The sequence below is a fragment of the Microtus pennsylvanicus genome, chromosome 2 (genome assembly GCF_037038515.1).
Source record: "Microtus pennsylvanicus isolate mMicPen1 chromosome 2, mMicPen1.hap1, whole genome shotgun sequence".
Taxonomy (NCBI): Eukaryota; Metazoa; Chordata; class Mammalia; order Rodentia; family Cricetidae; genus Microtus; species Microtus pennsylvanicus.
Genome location: NC_134580.1, coordinates 97,820,092 through 97,832,846, shown reverse-complemented (window position 1 = coordinate 97,832,846; position 12,755 = coordinate 97,820,092). Strand labels below are relative to the sequence as shown.

General features: G+C 44.0%; 1 protein-coding gene across 4 annotated transcripts in view; it reads left to right on the top strand.

The window, feature by feature from the left end:
• Exd1 (exonuclease 3'-5' domain containing 1) overlaps positions 1-12,755 on the top strand; it is a 28,721-nt gene that overhangs the window by 195 nt on the left and 15,771 nt on the right. For 2 of the 4 annotated variants that reach the window (XM_075961822.1, XM_075961824.1), the window contains exons 2-6: positions 4,526-4,711; positions 6,293-6,361; positions 6,602-6,659; positions 6,867-6,994; positions 11,961-12,019. In XM_075961822.1, the coding sequence (XP_075817937.1) occupies positions 4,579-4,711; positions 6,293-6,361; positions 6,602-6,659; positions 6,867-6,994; positions 11,961-12,019 (447 nt within the window). In that variant the 5' untranslated portion in view covers positions 4,526-4,578. Of the gene's footprint in view, positions 1-243; positions 368-4,525; positions 4,712-4,773; positions 5,836-6,292; positions 6,362-6,601; positions 6,660-6,866; positions 6,995-11,960; positions 12,020-12,755 lie in introns of those variants that run through there. The other 2 variants (XM_075961823.1, XM_075961825.1) reach the window with 2 other exon arrangements.

The window sequence follows — 12,755 nt, the reverse complement described above, 5'->3', positions numbered from 1 at the left end:
TCCCTCTCCCACTGTCCAGCGGCCCCGGAGTAGGTTGACGTTGGGGTGGGGCCGCCCGCCGATTGGCTGCGTCTTTCCGGCGCTCCCTCTCCCGGCCGCTGGAGGGCGCTGGCACCCGGCTGGGGCCGCCAGCCGATTGGCTGCTCTTTCCGGCACTCCCGCCCCCGGCCGCTGGAGGGCGCCGGCAGTCCGCTGGGGCTGCAAGCTGATTGGCTCCTCTGGAAAGCCGCAGGGCGCGAGCGAGGGTAGTAGGGTCTGCGCTTTCAGCGGCTGGCCTTGCAAGCTTTTCAGTTTGTGTCAAGGCTGTGCCAAGATAACTCCCAGCCCCTCTTCAATTCAAGGAGCTCGCCATCTGACTGAGATTAAGGTCCAGATTTCCCCAATTTCTTTGCCCAGGGGTGGTAGAGGACCCTAAAGGTGAGAGGGTGAGGGAGAGTAAATACCTTGAGCAGGGACTGTCATTTATTTATTTGAAATTTGTCTTGTTTTTAAAATGGGAATTTTTAAACCGTGAGCCAGCACTTGTTAGGTGAAAGTAGGGAAGTTGCAGGTTGAGCAAAGTCTAAGAAATACTGGGAAATCCTGTTTAAAGGCTGCCCCGCCCCCCTCATCCCAGGAGGTGGAGGCTAGAGAATTAGGAGTTTATGCTTCAGCCTAGAAGCGGGGGAAATGGTTTCCTTCAGTTTTCCAGAAGATACCTGGCTGGTCTCGGCCTGGGATTACACACTTGAGCCTCCATGCTGGTCTTACATTTTATTCTCTCCCTCTCTCTTTTCCTTCTCCTCTTTCCCCTCTCTCTCCCTCCATCTCGTTTCTATTGTTTTATTTTTGCTTTTCGCTACTGGGCCTTTCTGTGTACCCCTGGTTGTCCTGGAACTTACTATGTAGACCAGGCTGGCGTCGAACTCAGATGTTTGCCTGCCTCTACCTCCTGAGGGCACCACAACTGCCCAGTTTGCGTTTTATTTTTATGACATTTTTTTGTTTGCACTAATGAAAAGGTTAAAAGCCGCATGTTTGCATACAGCCTCTCAAATGCGGCATCACGTCTCTTGTCCCTTCACCCCTTTGTTTAGAACCAGCTTGAGAGATGGAAGAAATTAATTAGTAAATTATTACTCAGTACCCAGATATCTTAGTCCCTTTTTCAAATGACCTTAGGCTCCCAGCTTCAGTTACTTAGGCCATTGCAGCTCAGCCTGAGTCCCCAGGGCTTCCCTGCCCACTTGATTCCTAGTGTGACTCCGATGTTTTCATAATTAACCCCTCTCATTTCACCCCATCTGAGATCAGCCTTCCTAAGCTGATAGTAACGTTTGGATATGGCAGTTTAAGAAGCCCATTAATTGTAGTATGGAACTCTTAATGTCAGGCATATATACGTAATCCCCTGCTCAGCCAGCCTAGAAGCTCATCTCGGCATCCCAACCTTTTTTCCTTCCTAATTTTCAATGTAAGTTTTGATGACTGTATCCAACTAAACCCTTTGTGTGAGGTCTGGTGGCTGATGTCTGTAGTCACAGCACTGAGGGAGCAGAGGCAGAAGAATCTTCACAAATTCAAGGTCAGCATGGGCTAGATAGGGCAGACCAGGCCAGCCAGTGCTACTCAGGAAGAACTGTCTAAAAACAAAAGAAAACAAAAAACAGGAAAAAAAAATGTCTTTGCTATGTGGGTTTTTTTTTCTCTGATTTGTTTTAACCTTTAAAAATGGTATTTGTATGCTGGGAGGTGGCGAGGCACATCTCTATCCCAGCACTCGGGAGGCAGAGGCAGGCAGATCTGAGTTTGAGGCCAGCCTGGTTTAACAGAGCAAGTTCCAGAACAGCCAACAGCACACAGAGAAACCCTGTCTTGAAACAAACAAGCAAAAAAAGTGGTATTTGTGTCAGAGAGGGGTGTGTGTATCTCACCAATGGAGGCAAGAAGAGGAAGAGAGCCTCCTCTCCCCTGAGCTGGAGTTAGAGGGGCTGTGGGCACCTAATGTGGATGCTGGGAAGCACCAAACTTAGGGCCTTTGGAAAACAAAAGGCACTCTTTCTTTATTTGTTTTTATTGAGCTATATATTTTTCTCCACTCCCCTCCTTTCCTTCCCTCTTCGCTTCTACCCTCTCCTGTGACCCCTATGCTCCCAATTTACTCAGGAGAGCTTGTCCTTTTCTTCTTCTTATGTAGATCCATGTGTGTCTCTGTTAGGGTCCCCATTGTTGTGTATTTTCTTTGGGGTTGTGGACTGTAGGCTGGTTTTTCTTTGCTTTATGTCTAAAAGCCACTCAGTTACCTCACTCAGTATGGTTTTTCTAGATTATCCATTTGCCTGCAAAATTTAAAATGTCATTTTTTTAGCCACTGTGTAATATTCCATTGTGTAAATATACTACATTTTCTTTATCCATTCCTCGGTTGAGGGGCATCTAGGTTGTTTCCAGGTTCTGGCTATTACGAGTAATGCTGCTCGTTGAGCACCAGAAAGCACTCTTAACTGCTGAGCGTCTCCTGCCCCATTAGGTCCATCTTTCATTTTTTTTTTTATCTTTCATTTTCTTAATTCCTAAGCATTTCATAACTTCTCAATTTTGAACAACCTAGCCTTATTAATGTAAGTATTGTCTATGTCACAGGGCTGCAGAGATGGCTCAGTGAGTAAGAGGGCTTGCTGCTCAAGCAGGAAACCTCAAATCAGATCCCAGCACCCACTCAGACAGCTGGTGTGACCTCACACTAACATGAAATCCCAGTGCTATGGAGGATAGAGACGAAGACCCCAGCGTCAGTGAGAAACCCTATCTCAGAGGAATACAGCAGAGGGTGATAGGTCCTCTGCTTGCTCATCTGTGGGTTAGGTTCTGGTTGGTGCAAGTATCAATATTTTTTTTTTAAGGTTTAGTTTTTCGAGACAGGGTTTCTCTGTGGTTTTTGGAGCCTGTCCTGGAACTAGCTCTGTAGACCAGGCTGGTCTCGAACCCACAGAGATCCGCCTGCCTCTGCCTCCCGAGTGCTGGGATTAAAGGCGTGAGCCACCACCGCCCGGCAAGTATCAATATTTTTGAGAGCCCTTCCTTGAAGTATAAAAAGATAGCTGGGCATGGTGGTACAGGCCTTTAATCCCAGCACTTGAGAGGTAGAGGCAGGTGAATCTTAGTGAGATAGAGGCTAGCCTGGTTTACATAGTGAATTCCAGGACAGACAGAGCTACATAGTGAAACTCTCTCTCAAAAATACAAAAACAAAGCAAAACAAAAAACAGACAAATTAAACAACCAGAATGAAACAAAAAGCACAAGAAACACAATGTCCATAAAAACACAAAATTGGAAACTGTAATATAAAAGTAAAAGTCCTGGAAGGTAAAAAAATTCCCAGACAAAGCAATAAAAGAAAATATTTCTTAAAATACCACTGAGTTCATTTTTCATAGGCCATATACTGCTGAATACAGGGTTTGGCCTTAATACAGGGTTTGTATCCCCAGTGAGGCTCCATTGGAGAAGCTGATCTGATCTTTCCTCTGTGAGCTGTTGTCAGCTGGAGATGGGAGCTTGTGTCCACTTCCCCTCTCACCGCGGGGATCCCATCCAGCTCGGACCTGTGCAGGCCCTGTACTTGCTGCCATAATGTGTGAGTTCATATTTCCCTCAGTCTCCTTGTGTCTAGAAGACACTGTTTCCTTGATGACATCCGTCCCCTCTGGTCTTAAAAATCTTTCAGCTTCCTCTGTTCCTCTACTTCACTCTCCATGCCAATCTTCTAAGCAAAAAAAGCTAATCTCATCTTGCATATAGCTCTACAGTTTTGAGTTTCCCACATGAATTAAAATTGTGGAGCTGGAGAGATCAGTGCTTAAGATCTCTTACAGAGGACACGGGTTTAGTTCCCAGCAACTGTCAGTAACTCCAGTTTCAGGGGATCTGATGTTCTCTTCTGGCTTCCTTAGGCGCGGAACTAACATACATGCATGTACCTGGAGGCAAAACACCTGTCCACATAAAATAAAAATAAATAAAATTGTACTTGCTGTTGTTCTTTGCATTCATTCTAAAGTAATGAACATAACAAGACTACTGTTCTTATCCCTTAGAACAGTGGTTCTCAACCTTCTTAATGCTGTGGCCCCTTAATACAGTTCCTCACAATGTAGTGACCCCCAACCATAAAATTATTATTGTTACTTAAGAACTATAATTTTGGTGCTGTTATAAATTGTAATGTAAATACCTGACATGTAGAATATCTGATATGTGACCCTGTAAAAAGGTCATTTGACTCCTCCCCCCACAAAAGGATTACAGCTCACAGACTGAGAACCATGGCCTTAGAAATTTGGAGAAATGCTAATAACCAAACTTTGGAAACTGTTTATGAGACAAGGTCTTCCTGGCTGACCTGAAACGAGCTATGTAGACCAAGCTGTTGAAGCCAGAGATTATCCTTACTTCAGTCTTCTGAGATTAAAGATGTGCACCACTATGAAAATGAAAAAAAAATAGTTTTTCCAAAATAATGATCTCTATGTTAATTTTCAAGTGTTTGGACGCTCAACGAAGATTCTCTGAAGTCTGCTTTTGGAATCAGAGAGCATGGATCCCAGCAGTGACTACCATTTCCTCAACCACATTTTGTGGAGAAGAGTGAAACTCACATTGGTTTCTGGCATCTTCGAGGGCGTGCTCCAGCATGTGGACCCTAACAAGATTGTTGTCCTAAAACACGGTTTGGTTCTCTTTGTCTTCTTCCTTTGCCTCCATAAGGGATTAGCAGCTGTGTGTAGGTGATGACTGTGGGCAACATTAGTAGCTGAGAAAGCAGTGTTGTTCCTATTTTAAGAATGGTCTGAAAAAATAGTAGAATACTCTTCCCTAGCGGAGCAACATGGCTGCCCATGTTGACCCATCCTCACTTATATACTCTCGCTGACATTATAGTGGAAATTTTCTTTCTTATTATTTCTTTAATGTGTGTGAGTGTTTGGTCTGCATGTATGTCTGTTTGTCTTATGCATGCTCGGTACCCATAGATGTCATAAAAGACATAGGACCCCTGGAGTTACAGATGGTTATGAGTTGTTACATGGGTGCTGGGAATCAAACCCAGGTCCTCTGGAGCAGCATTCAGTCCTCTGAATTGCTGAGCCATCTCTCCAACCCTGAAGGTGTTAATTTTCAACATATAGTTTTTAAAAATTGGGGACTTCTCTTAATAATATGAATATTGAAATTAATCTTGTTATTGAAATTTCTTTTGGCTTCAGCAAAGGGGAAAAAATCATAGATGTAAAGGATTAATTTGTTTCAGACCAAAAGAAGTCCAGAAGTCAGGAGTCCAGGGCCAGCCTCAACTACATAATGAGTTTGAAGCCATTCTGGAATATGTGAGAACTTGTGTCAATGTAGCTCAGTTGGTGGAGTTCTTACATAACACACAGAAGACCTGAGGTTCAAACCCTAACCCCACATAGGGCAGCTGTAGTGGCACATGGCTTTCTGTTTTATTTTGGTTTGTTTGTTTGTTTTGATACAGGGTTTCTCTATGTAGCCCTGGTTGTCTTGAAACTCGCTCCGTAGACCAGGCTGGCCTCGAACTCAGAGATCCACCTGCCTCTGCCTCCTGGGTCCTGGAATTACAGGCATGCACTGCCGTTGCCGGGCTGGCACATGTCTTTAACCCCAGCAGATGGGAATTTTTTCCTTTTAGTTTCTTCTCTCTTTTTTTTTTTTCCTTTTTTGGCAGGGTCTCATTATATAGCCTTGACTGGCCTGGAACTTGCTATATAGACCAGGCTAGCCTGGAATTCAAGAGATCTACCTGGCTCTACCTCCCAAGTTCTGGGTTTAAAGGTCTGTAACCATTATACCTGATTCTCTATAAGGTTTTTTCTTGTGTTGTTGTTTTTGTTTTTAGAACATTCTGAGCTTTACTGTTTTATTATTCAGCTGTAGGGTGTAGCTTTGTAATTTAACTGACTCTACATTTCTCTGGGAAAGAAAAGATTTTTTTTTTTCAAGACAGGGTTTCTCTATGTAGCTCTGATTGTCCTGGAGCTCCCTCTATAGACCAGGCTGGCCTCGAACTCATAGAGATCTGCCTGCCTCTTCCTCCCGAGTTCTGAGATTAAAGGCGTGCAACACCACCATCTGGTGGGAGGATTTTTTTTAAAGGTTTATTTATTATGTATACAGTGTTCTGCCTGCTTGTATGCCCACAGACAAGAAGAAGTCAGAGAGACTTCCCAGTTTCTTGCAGTTTGGGGAAGAAGTATGCAGTAGTAACCAGATGGGTTATTTTCTATTGCAGTGAAGAATGTAGAGACAGGCCGGAGTGTCCCAGGAGTGAAGATGTTTTTTGGGTATGAGATTTTGAATGGTAAGTTTTGTGTTCCCTGATCGCTGATTGGAATCTGCCATAGAAAACTCATTTCTCTGCCTCATTCAGGCATTTGAAAGAAAATAGGATTGGTCTTGTCTTTAGTGCTGTATATATGAATTTTCTTTTCCTACTTTCAACCCATTTATAGTGTGCAGTTGAGCACGGTGTACGTGTGTGGTGGAATGGCTGGTAACTTTCCAACCGGAAACTGTTGAAAATCTTCTGGTTGTTTTTCAGTGGAACTAATGGATGAAGCAGAACAAGGTGCATCTGGGGAGAAGGCGTCTTCCACTAGGTATTACGGGATAGTTTTTCTCTGTGAGGTTTTCCAGGTGAGCACAGTAGAGGAGAAAGACTTCACTCTAACCCACTAGCAGCAGTGTGGCTATCTCTAGATGGCGCCCCCAGCAGTGCTTGTTGCTGTCAGTGGGCAGGGAGGTCTGTGCATGTCGTCTGTTACAAAGGACAAGTTCACCTGAATGTGATTGTTTTGTGAGGATAGCATGAACGCAGAAAAGGCTGGAATGGAGAAAATGAAAGATGAAGACCTAACAGTGTGTGAGCCTGCGTCACCTCTGCCAGAGGCACCAGCCAGCTCTCTGCTCAGCGACCTCAAATACTGCCCATCAGGTGGGTACTGGAACTCTGAATTCGCTAGGCTGCTTTTATTGTGCCTCACAATAAAAATTGTGAATTAAAGTTAGTATTATAAATTGTGTGTTTGGTTGATGTGGAATGTGTAGTGTGTGCCAGGATTAGGAATGCTACCCTCATTGAGTCTGACACCAAGATGCTAAATAAGATGGATGAGTGGGAAATATGTAGGCACTGCACCTGCCATCCCACCACTAAGAGGTAGAAGAAAAGGACCAAGAGTTCTAGGATAGAACTGGCTACATAGCAAGTTTGAGGAGAGCCTAGGATATATGAGATGCTGTCTCAAAAAAAAAATTAAAAATAAGTAAAATATATGGAATGCTAGTATTCTATCAGCAAATGCTGAGATAGAGAAATAGCAGGCTAGTAAGCTTGTGGGTCATGTGCTTTCAGAGATTTTGAGCGTCTGGGGCAGGTCTTCCTGAAGTAGTGACATTTGCATAAAGGCCTGAAGGAGAGGAGGCACTAAGCTATTTGGATGTCAGGAGAAGTTCTCTTTGTCTTGTTTTGAGTCACAGTCTAGTCACAGATAGCCCTGGCCACTGTGGTGCTTCTTATGTAGTCCAGGTTGGCATCAGTTCCCAGGCGGTATGATTAAAGAAGTGCCAGTGCTCCAGGGCTTCCGTACACAAACCTGTGAGAACCAAGCTGGCCTTAAACTCAGAGAGCCACCTGCCACCATGCCCAAAGCGTAAACTGGTTAGTTTTTGTTGTTTTGTGATAGGGCCTAGGATTCATTCTATAACCCAGGCTAGCCTCAAACTCTCAACAATCTTGCCTGGGCCCTTAGGGACCAAGATTATAGGCTAAGGCTAGATTGGATTACAGAGACCAACACACAAACAGAAAAAAATCTAGACAGCTTTGTGAAGAAATAATTTTTTGTTTTTCATTTTTCGATCTCACGCCGTAGTCTAGGATAACCTGGAACTCAAGGCAGTCCTCCTGCCACAACCTTCCAGGTCCTAAGATAAGAACTAAGGGCCACAGTGCCTGATCTTGCTTCTCAATGATGTGTGTGTGTGTGTGTGTGTGTGTGTGTGTGTGTGTGTGTGTGTGTTGTAGTTTTTTTAATCAGGGTTTCTTTGTTTCTTTGGTAGCCCTGTCTGTCCTGGAACTCTGTACATCAAGCTGACCTGCCTCTGCCTCCTGAATGCTGGGATTAAAGGCATGCGCCACCACTGTCCAACTTATGTTTTAAATTTTCGGTTACATTTATTTGTGGTGTGGGGATGTATGTGCATCATGACATGCATGTGGTGGCAAAAGAGCCAACTTGAAGGAAGGGTCTCCCCTTCCACTGTGTGGGTCCTGTATTGAAGTCTGGCTGTCAGGTTCTGCAGTGAGTGCCTTCACCAAGTGAACCATCTCTCAGCCTTGAAATACTTTTAACCAATAAGGACAATGCCCTAGACTCCAGTGGCAGCGGTAGAGGAGGTAGCGGTGCTGCACTTGTAGATGTGTGTTAAAGGTGGCGCTCGTGGAGTGTGCTGACAAAGTAGATAGATGGGGTGAGAGGATGAAGAGGAATCCAAGAACCTCAGCATCTGCAGATATGAAGGGAGTCGTGTAAACTAAGATGAGAAGACTTTCATGTAGAAAAGGTTTTGGAGACCCAAACATAAGTCCATTGAATTAATCAGGGTTCTCTAGAGGAACAGAACCAATGGGATGAGAGAGAGAGAGAGGGAATATGAATTTGTTAAGTTAGTAACAACAGCCGGGCGGTGGTGGCGCACGCCTTTAATCCCAGCACTTGGGAGGCAGAGGCAGGCGGATCTCTGTGAGTTCGAGACCAGCCTGGTCTACAAGAGCTAGTTCCAGGACAGGCTCCAAAACCACAGAGAAATCCTGTCTCAAAAAACAAAAAAAACAAAAAAAAAACAAAAAAAAAGTTAGTAACAACAGCTAAGTCACAGCTGAGAAGTTGAGAACCCCGTAGTTACTAATTTCATGAAGTTAAGTGCCTCTACAGAGGAGTATACCACAATAGCTTTGTCTCGCTGGTTTGAGGGGGTGGCAGTCTACAGAGCAGGGGGCCTCAACAGTCCCAGTCTGCTGCTGGAAGCCCAGGAGTTTCCTGGTGAGCCTCTGGTCCACTAGTCCATGACGAAAGCTTGGAAATACTGGTTCTGTTATCAGCGAAGGAATCGGCAGCAGCAGCAGCAACAGGAACAGGGTAGACAAACACAGTAGCAGGAGGGAAGACCAAGCCAGCAAAATACTGCAGAAGATCCCACTACAATTGGGTGAGCCTTCCTCTATCAGTCAAGGCAATGAGGACAGTTGTTTGGGTGTTTGAATCTACTCAGGTGATTCTAATATGTGGCAAGTTGACCCTAAAACCAACTGCAGCATTCAGCTTGGGTCAAGTTTGAATAAAAGTCTAGGGATGCCAGCAGTCAGGTGATACGTTCCTGGGAAGACTGTGAGTGGAGGACAGTATGGCTACATAGTGAAGGCCTGTCTCCAGAAATACAAATGTAGCCTAGAGAGAATGATATGGAGAGAGAACTTGAGGAGTCAACCAATAGACTGTTTTTAAAACCTTGAGACCAGCTGAAGTCACCAAGAGAGCATGTATAAATGCAAAAGAAGGACTGGAGAGATGGCTCAGTGGTTAAGAGCACCCGTTGTTCTTCCAGAGGACCAGGGTTCAATTCCTAGCACCCACATGATAGCAACTCACAATTGACTATAATTCCATTTCCGGGGGATCTGATACCTTCACATTAATGCATATAAAATAAAAGTTAAATAAATTATTAAAAATAAATAAATGCAAAAGAAGAGGAGGATTGTTGTCCTTGCACTAGAGAGACTAGGAAATAAAGATGTGTTTGTGTGTTTGTGTGCATGTATGTGTATATGCACACCTGTGAAAGATTGTATGCACACTCTGGCTCTTGTGGAAATCAGAGGACAACTTTGAAAGTTGCTTCTTGGGGGCTGGAGAGATGGCTCAGCGGTTAAGAGCATGGCCTGCTCTTCCAAAGGTCCTGAGTTCAATTCCCACAACCACATGGTGGCTCACAACCATCTGTAATGAGGTCTGGTGCCCTCTTCTGGCCTTCAGGCATACACGCAGACAGAATATTGTATACATAATAAATAAATAAATATAAAAAAAAAAGTTGCTTCTTGCCTTCCACCATGTTGGCCCTGGGGATTGAACAGATCACCTGCTGCCAAGCCTTTAAAATAAGTGAACTACCTATCTTAGTCTGAGTTTCTATTGCTGTGAAGAGACACCATGACCATGGCAACTTTTATAAAGGAAAACATTTAATTGAGGTGGCTTGCTTACAGTTCAGAGGTTCAGTCCATTATCATCATGGTGGGGAAGTGGTGGCATGCAGACAGACATGCTGCTGGCTACATTTTTAATCAGAAGGCAACAGGAAGTGGACTGGGACACTGGGAGTAACTCAAGTCCTCTGGAAAAGCAGCAGAAACTCTTAACCATTGAGTCGCTGTGCCAGTTTGAGTGAGAACGCCCCAGTAGCCTCGTGTATTTGTGCACTTAGTCCCCAGTTGAACTGTTTGGAAAGATTAGGAGGGGTGGCCTTGTTGGAGGTGTGTGTGGGGGGAGGGCTTTGATGTTTCCAAAGCCCATACCAGGCCCATTGTCTCTCTTTGCCTGCTGCCTGTGGATCAGAATGTAGAATGCTCAGCCACTGCTCCAGCTCCATACTGCTGTGCTTCTTGCCATGATGATAATGGACCAAGCCTCCAGTTAAATGCTTTCTTTTATAAAAGTTTGGTTGATCATGGTGTCTCTTCACAGAAGTAGAGTAGCAAATCATAACCAAGACAGCCACCAAAATTCACCTCAAGAGTTGAATTAAGGTAGTTAATAGTGCCCATCACTGTTGTTCCTGCTACATTGCTGTGTGCTCGAGGACAGTTGACCCAGAACCTCTGGGCAGTTCTGTCTCTAGTGCCCATGGCTCTTTAGCTATCCTGTAGCTCAGGATAGGATACTTTCCTCATGTTAACCATGACCTGGGTTCCATCCCCATTATCATTAGATGGGTACACTGGGGAAATAGAGGCAGGAAGATCGGAAGTTCAAGGGCATTCTCAGCTACTTAGTAAGTTCAAGGGTAGCCTGAACTGTGTGAGACCTTATCTCAAAAAAGACCAAATAATAGTAATTATCAAGACTTAAAAACTCCAACAGTGTGTGTATTATTTCTTTTCCAGGACTCATTTATTTTAAACTATTACTTTTTATTGTGAAATATCTTTTTTAAAATAATTTATTTTTATTTCATCTGCTTTCATGTTTTACCTGCATGTATATAAGTGTGAAGGTATTGGATCGCCTGAAACTGGAGTTACAGTTTAAGTTACAGTGATAAGCTGCCATGTGGGTGCTAGGAATTGAACCTGGGTCCTCTGGAAGAGCAGCTAGTGCTCTTAATCAGTGAGTCATCTCTCCAGCCCCCATGAAATATCTTTTTAACATGCTTAACTTTGGCAGACAAGATGGGTCAGTGGGTAAAGATGCTTGCTGGGTGGTTTAGGTTCAACCCCTAGAACCCACATAAAGGTAGGAGAGAGAGAACCAGCTCTACCAAGTTGTCGTCTGACCTCCACGTCCATGTGAGCATGTATGCACACACTGTGCACACCATACACGTGCATACATAATAATCAACCTTTACAGAACGGCCTCAAGGTATTCATATGTAAACTAGGAAGAGAGAATCAGCTCTAGCTTATGACAGGAAATGATGAGACCGTCCAGTTTGTAAGATTATCCTTGATGGGACTCTGGTTTCTTCTCAGGTGACAAGACAGAACAGTAATTAGTACTCAATGTGTTTAATGTGTGAGGACTGGTCAGGTAATAAGGGGTATGTCTAAAATTAACAAGAGGGCCATTCTCTTGTCAAGGAAGAGAGATACATCTTGTGCCATCCTTCTCTTGTAGAGGAAGAGGAGGTGACATACACCGTTGTTGATCAATTCCAACAGAAGTTTGGTGCCGCGGTAAGTACTATCAATCATTCACAGTGTGGTCTTCTCTATAGATATCATGTCTGTGTCTTATAAATTGATTTTAAGGTCTTTGATGTTTTCCCTATGAACAGAGTATTTTGGTGGTTTTGTTATTTTTAAAAAATATTTAAAATATTGTATTTGTGTGTATGGGTGTTTCATTTACGTGTATGTCTATGCGTCCCATTCACACGGTGCCTATGGAGTCCAGAGGAGGGCGTCAGATCCTCTGGGACTGGAGTTACCGATGGCTATGAGCTGCCATGTGGGTGCCTGAAATCAAACCCAGATCCTCTGCAAGGACAGTCAGCATTCAACCACTGAACCATCACTCCAGCCCTTTGGTGGTTTTATTTATGTGTGTGTGTGTGTATGTGTGTGTGTGTGTATGTATATGTGTGTGTGTGTGTATTTATGTATGTGTGTGTATGTATGTATGTGTGTATGTATGTGTGTATGTATGTGTGTGTATGTGTGTGTATTTATGTATGTGTGTGTATGTATGTATGTGTGTGTATGTGTGTGTGTGTGTATGTATATGTGTGTGTGTGTGTATTTATGTATGTGCAAGCACGAGTGCCATGGCATGTGAGTCGAGGTCAGCAGATCTCTTGGAGGAGTCAGTTCTCACCTTCCACACTGTTTCTGCTACTGTGCTGTGTGCTCCAGGACAGCTGACCCAGAGTTTCTGGGCAGTTCTCTTGTCTCTGGCTCCCATTGCAGAGTA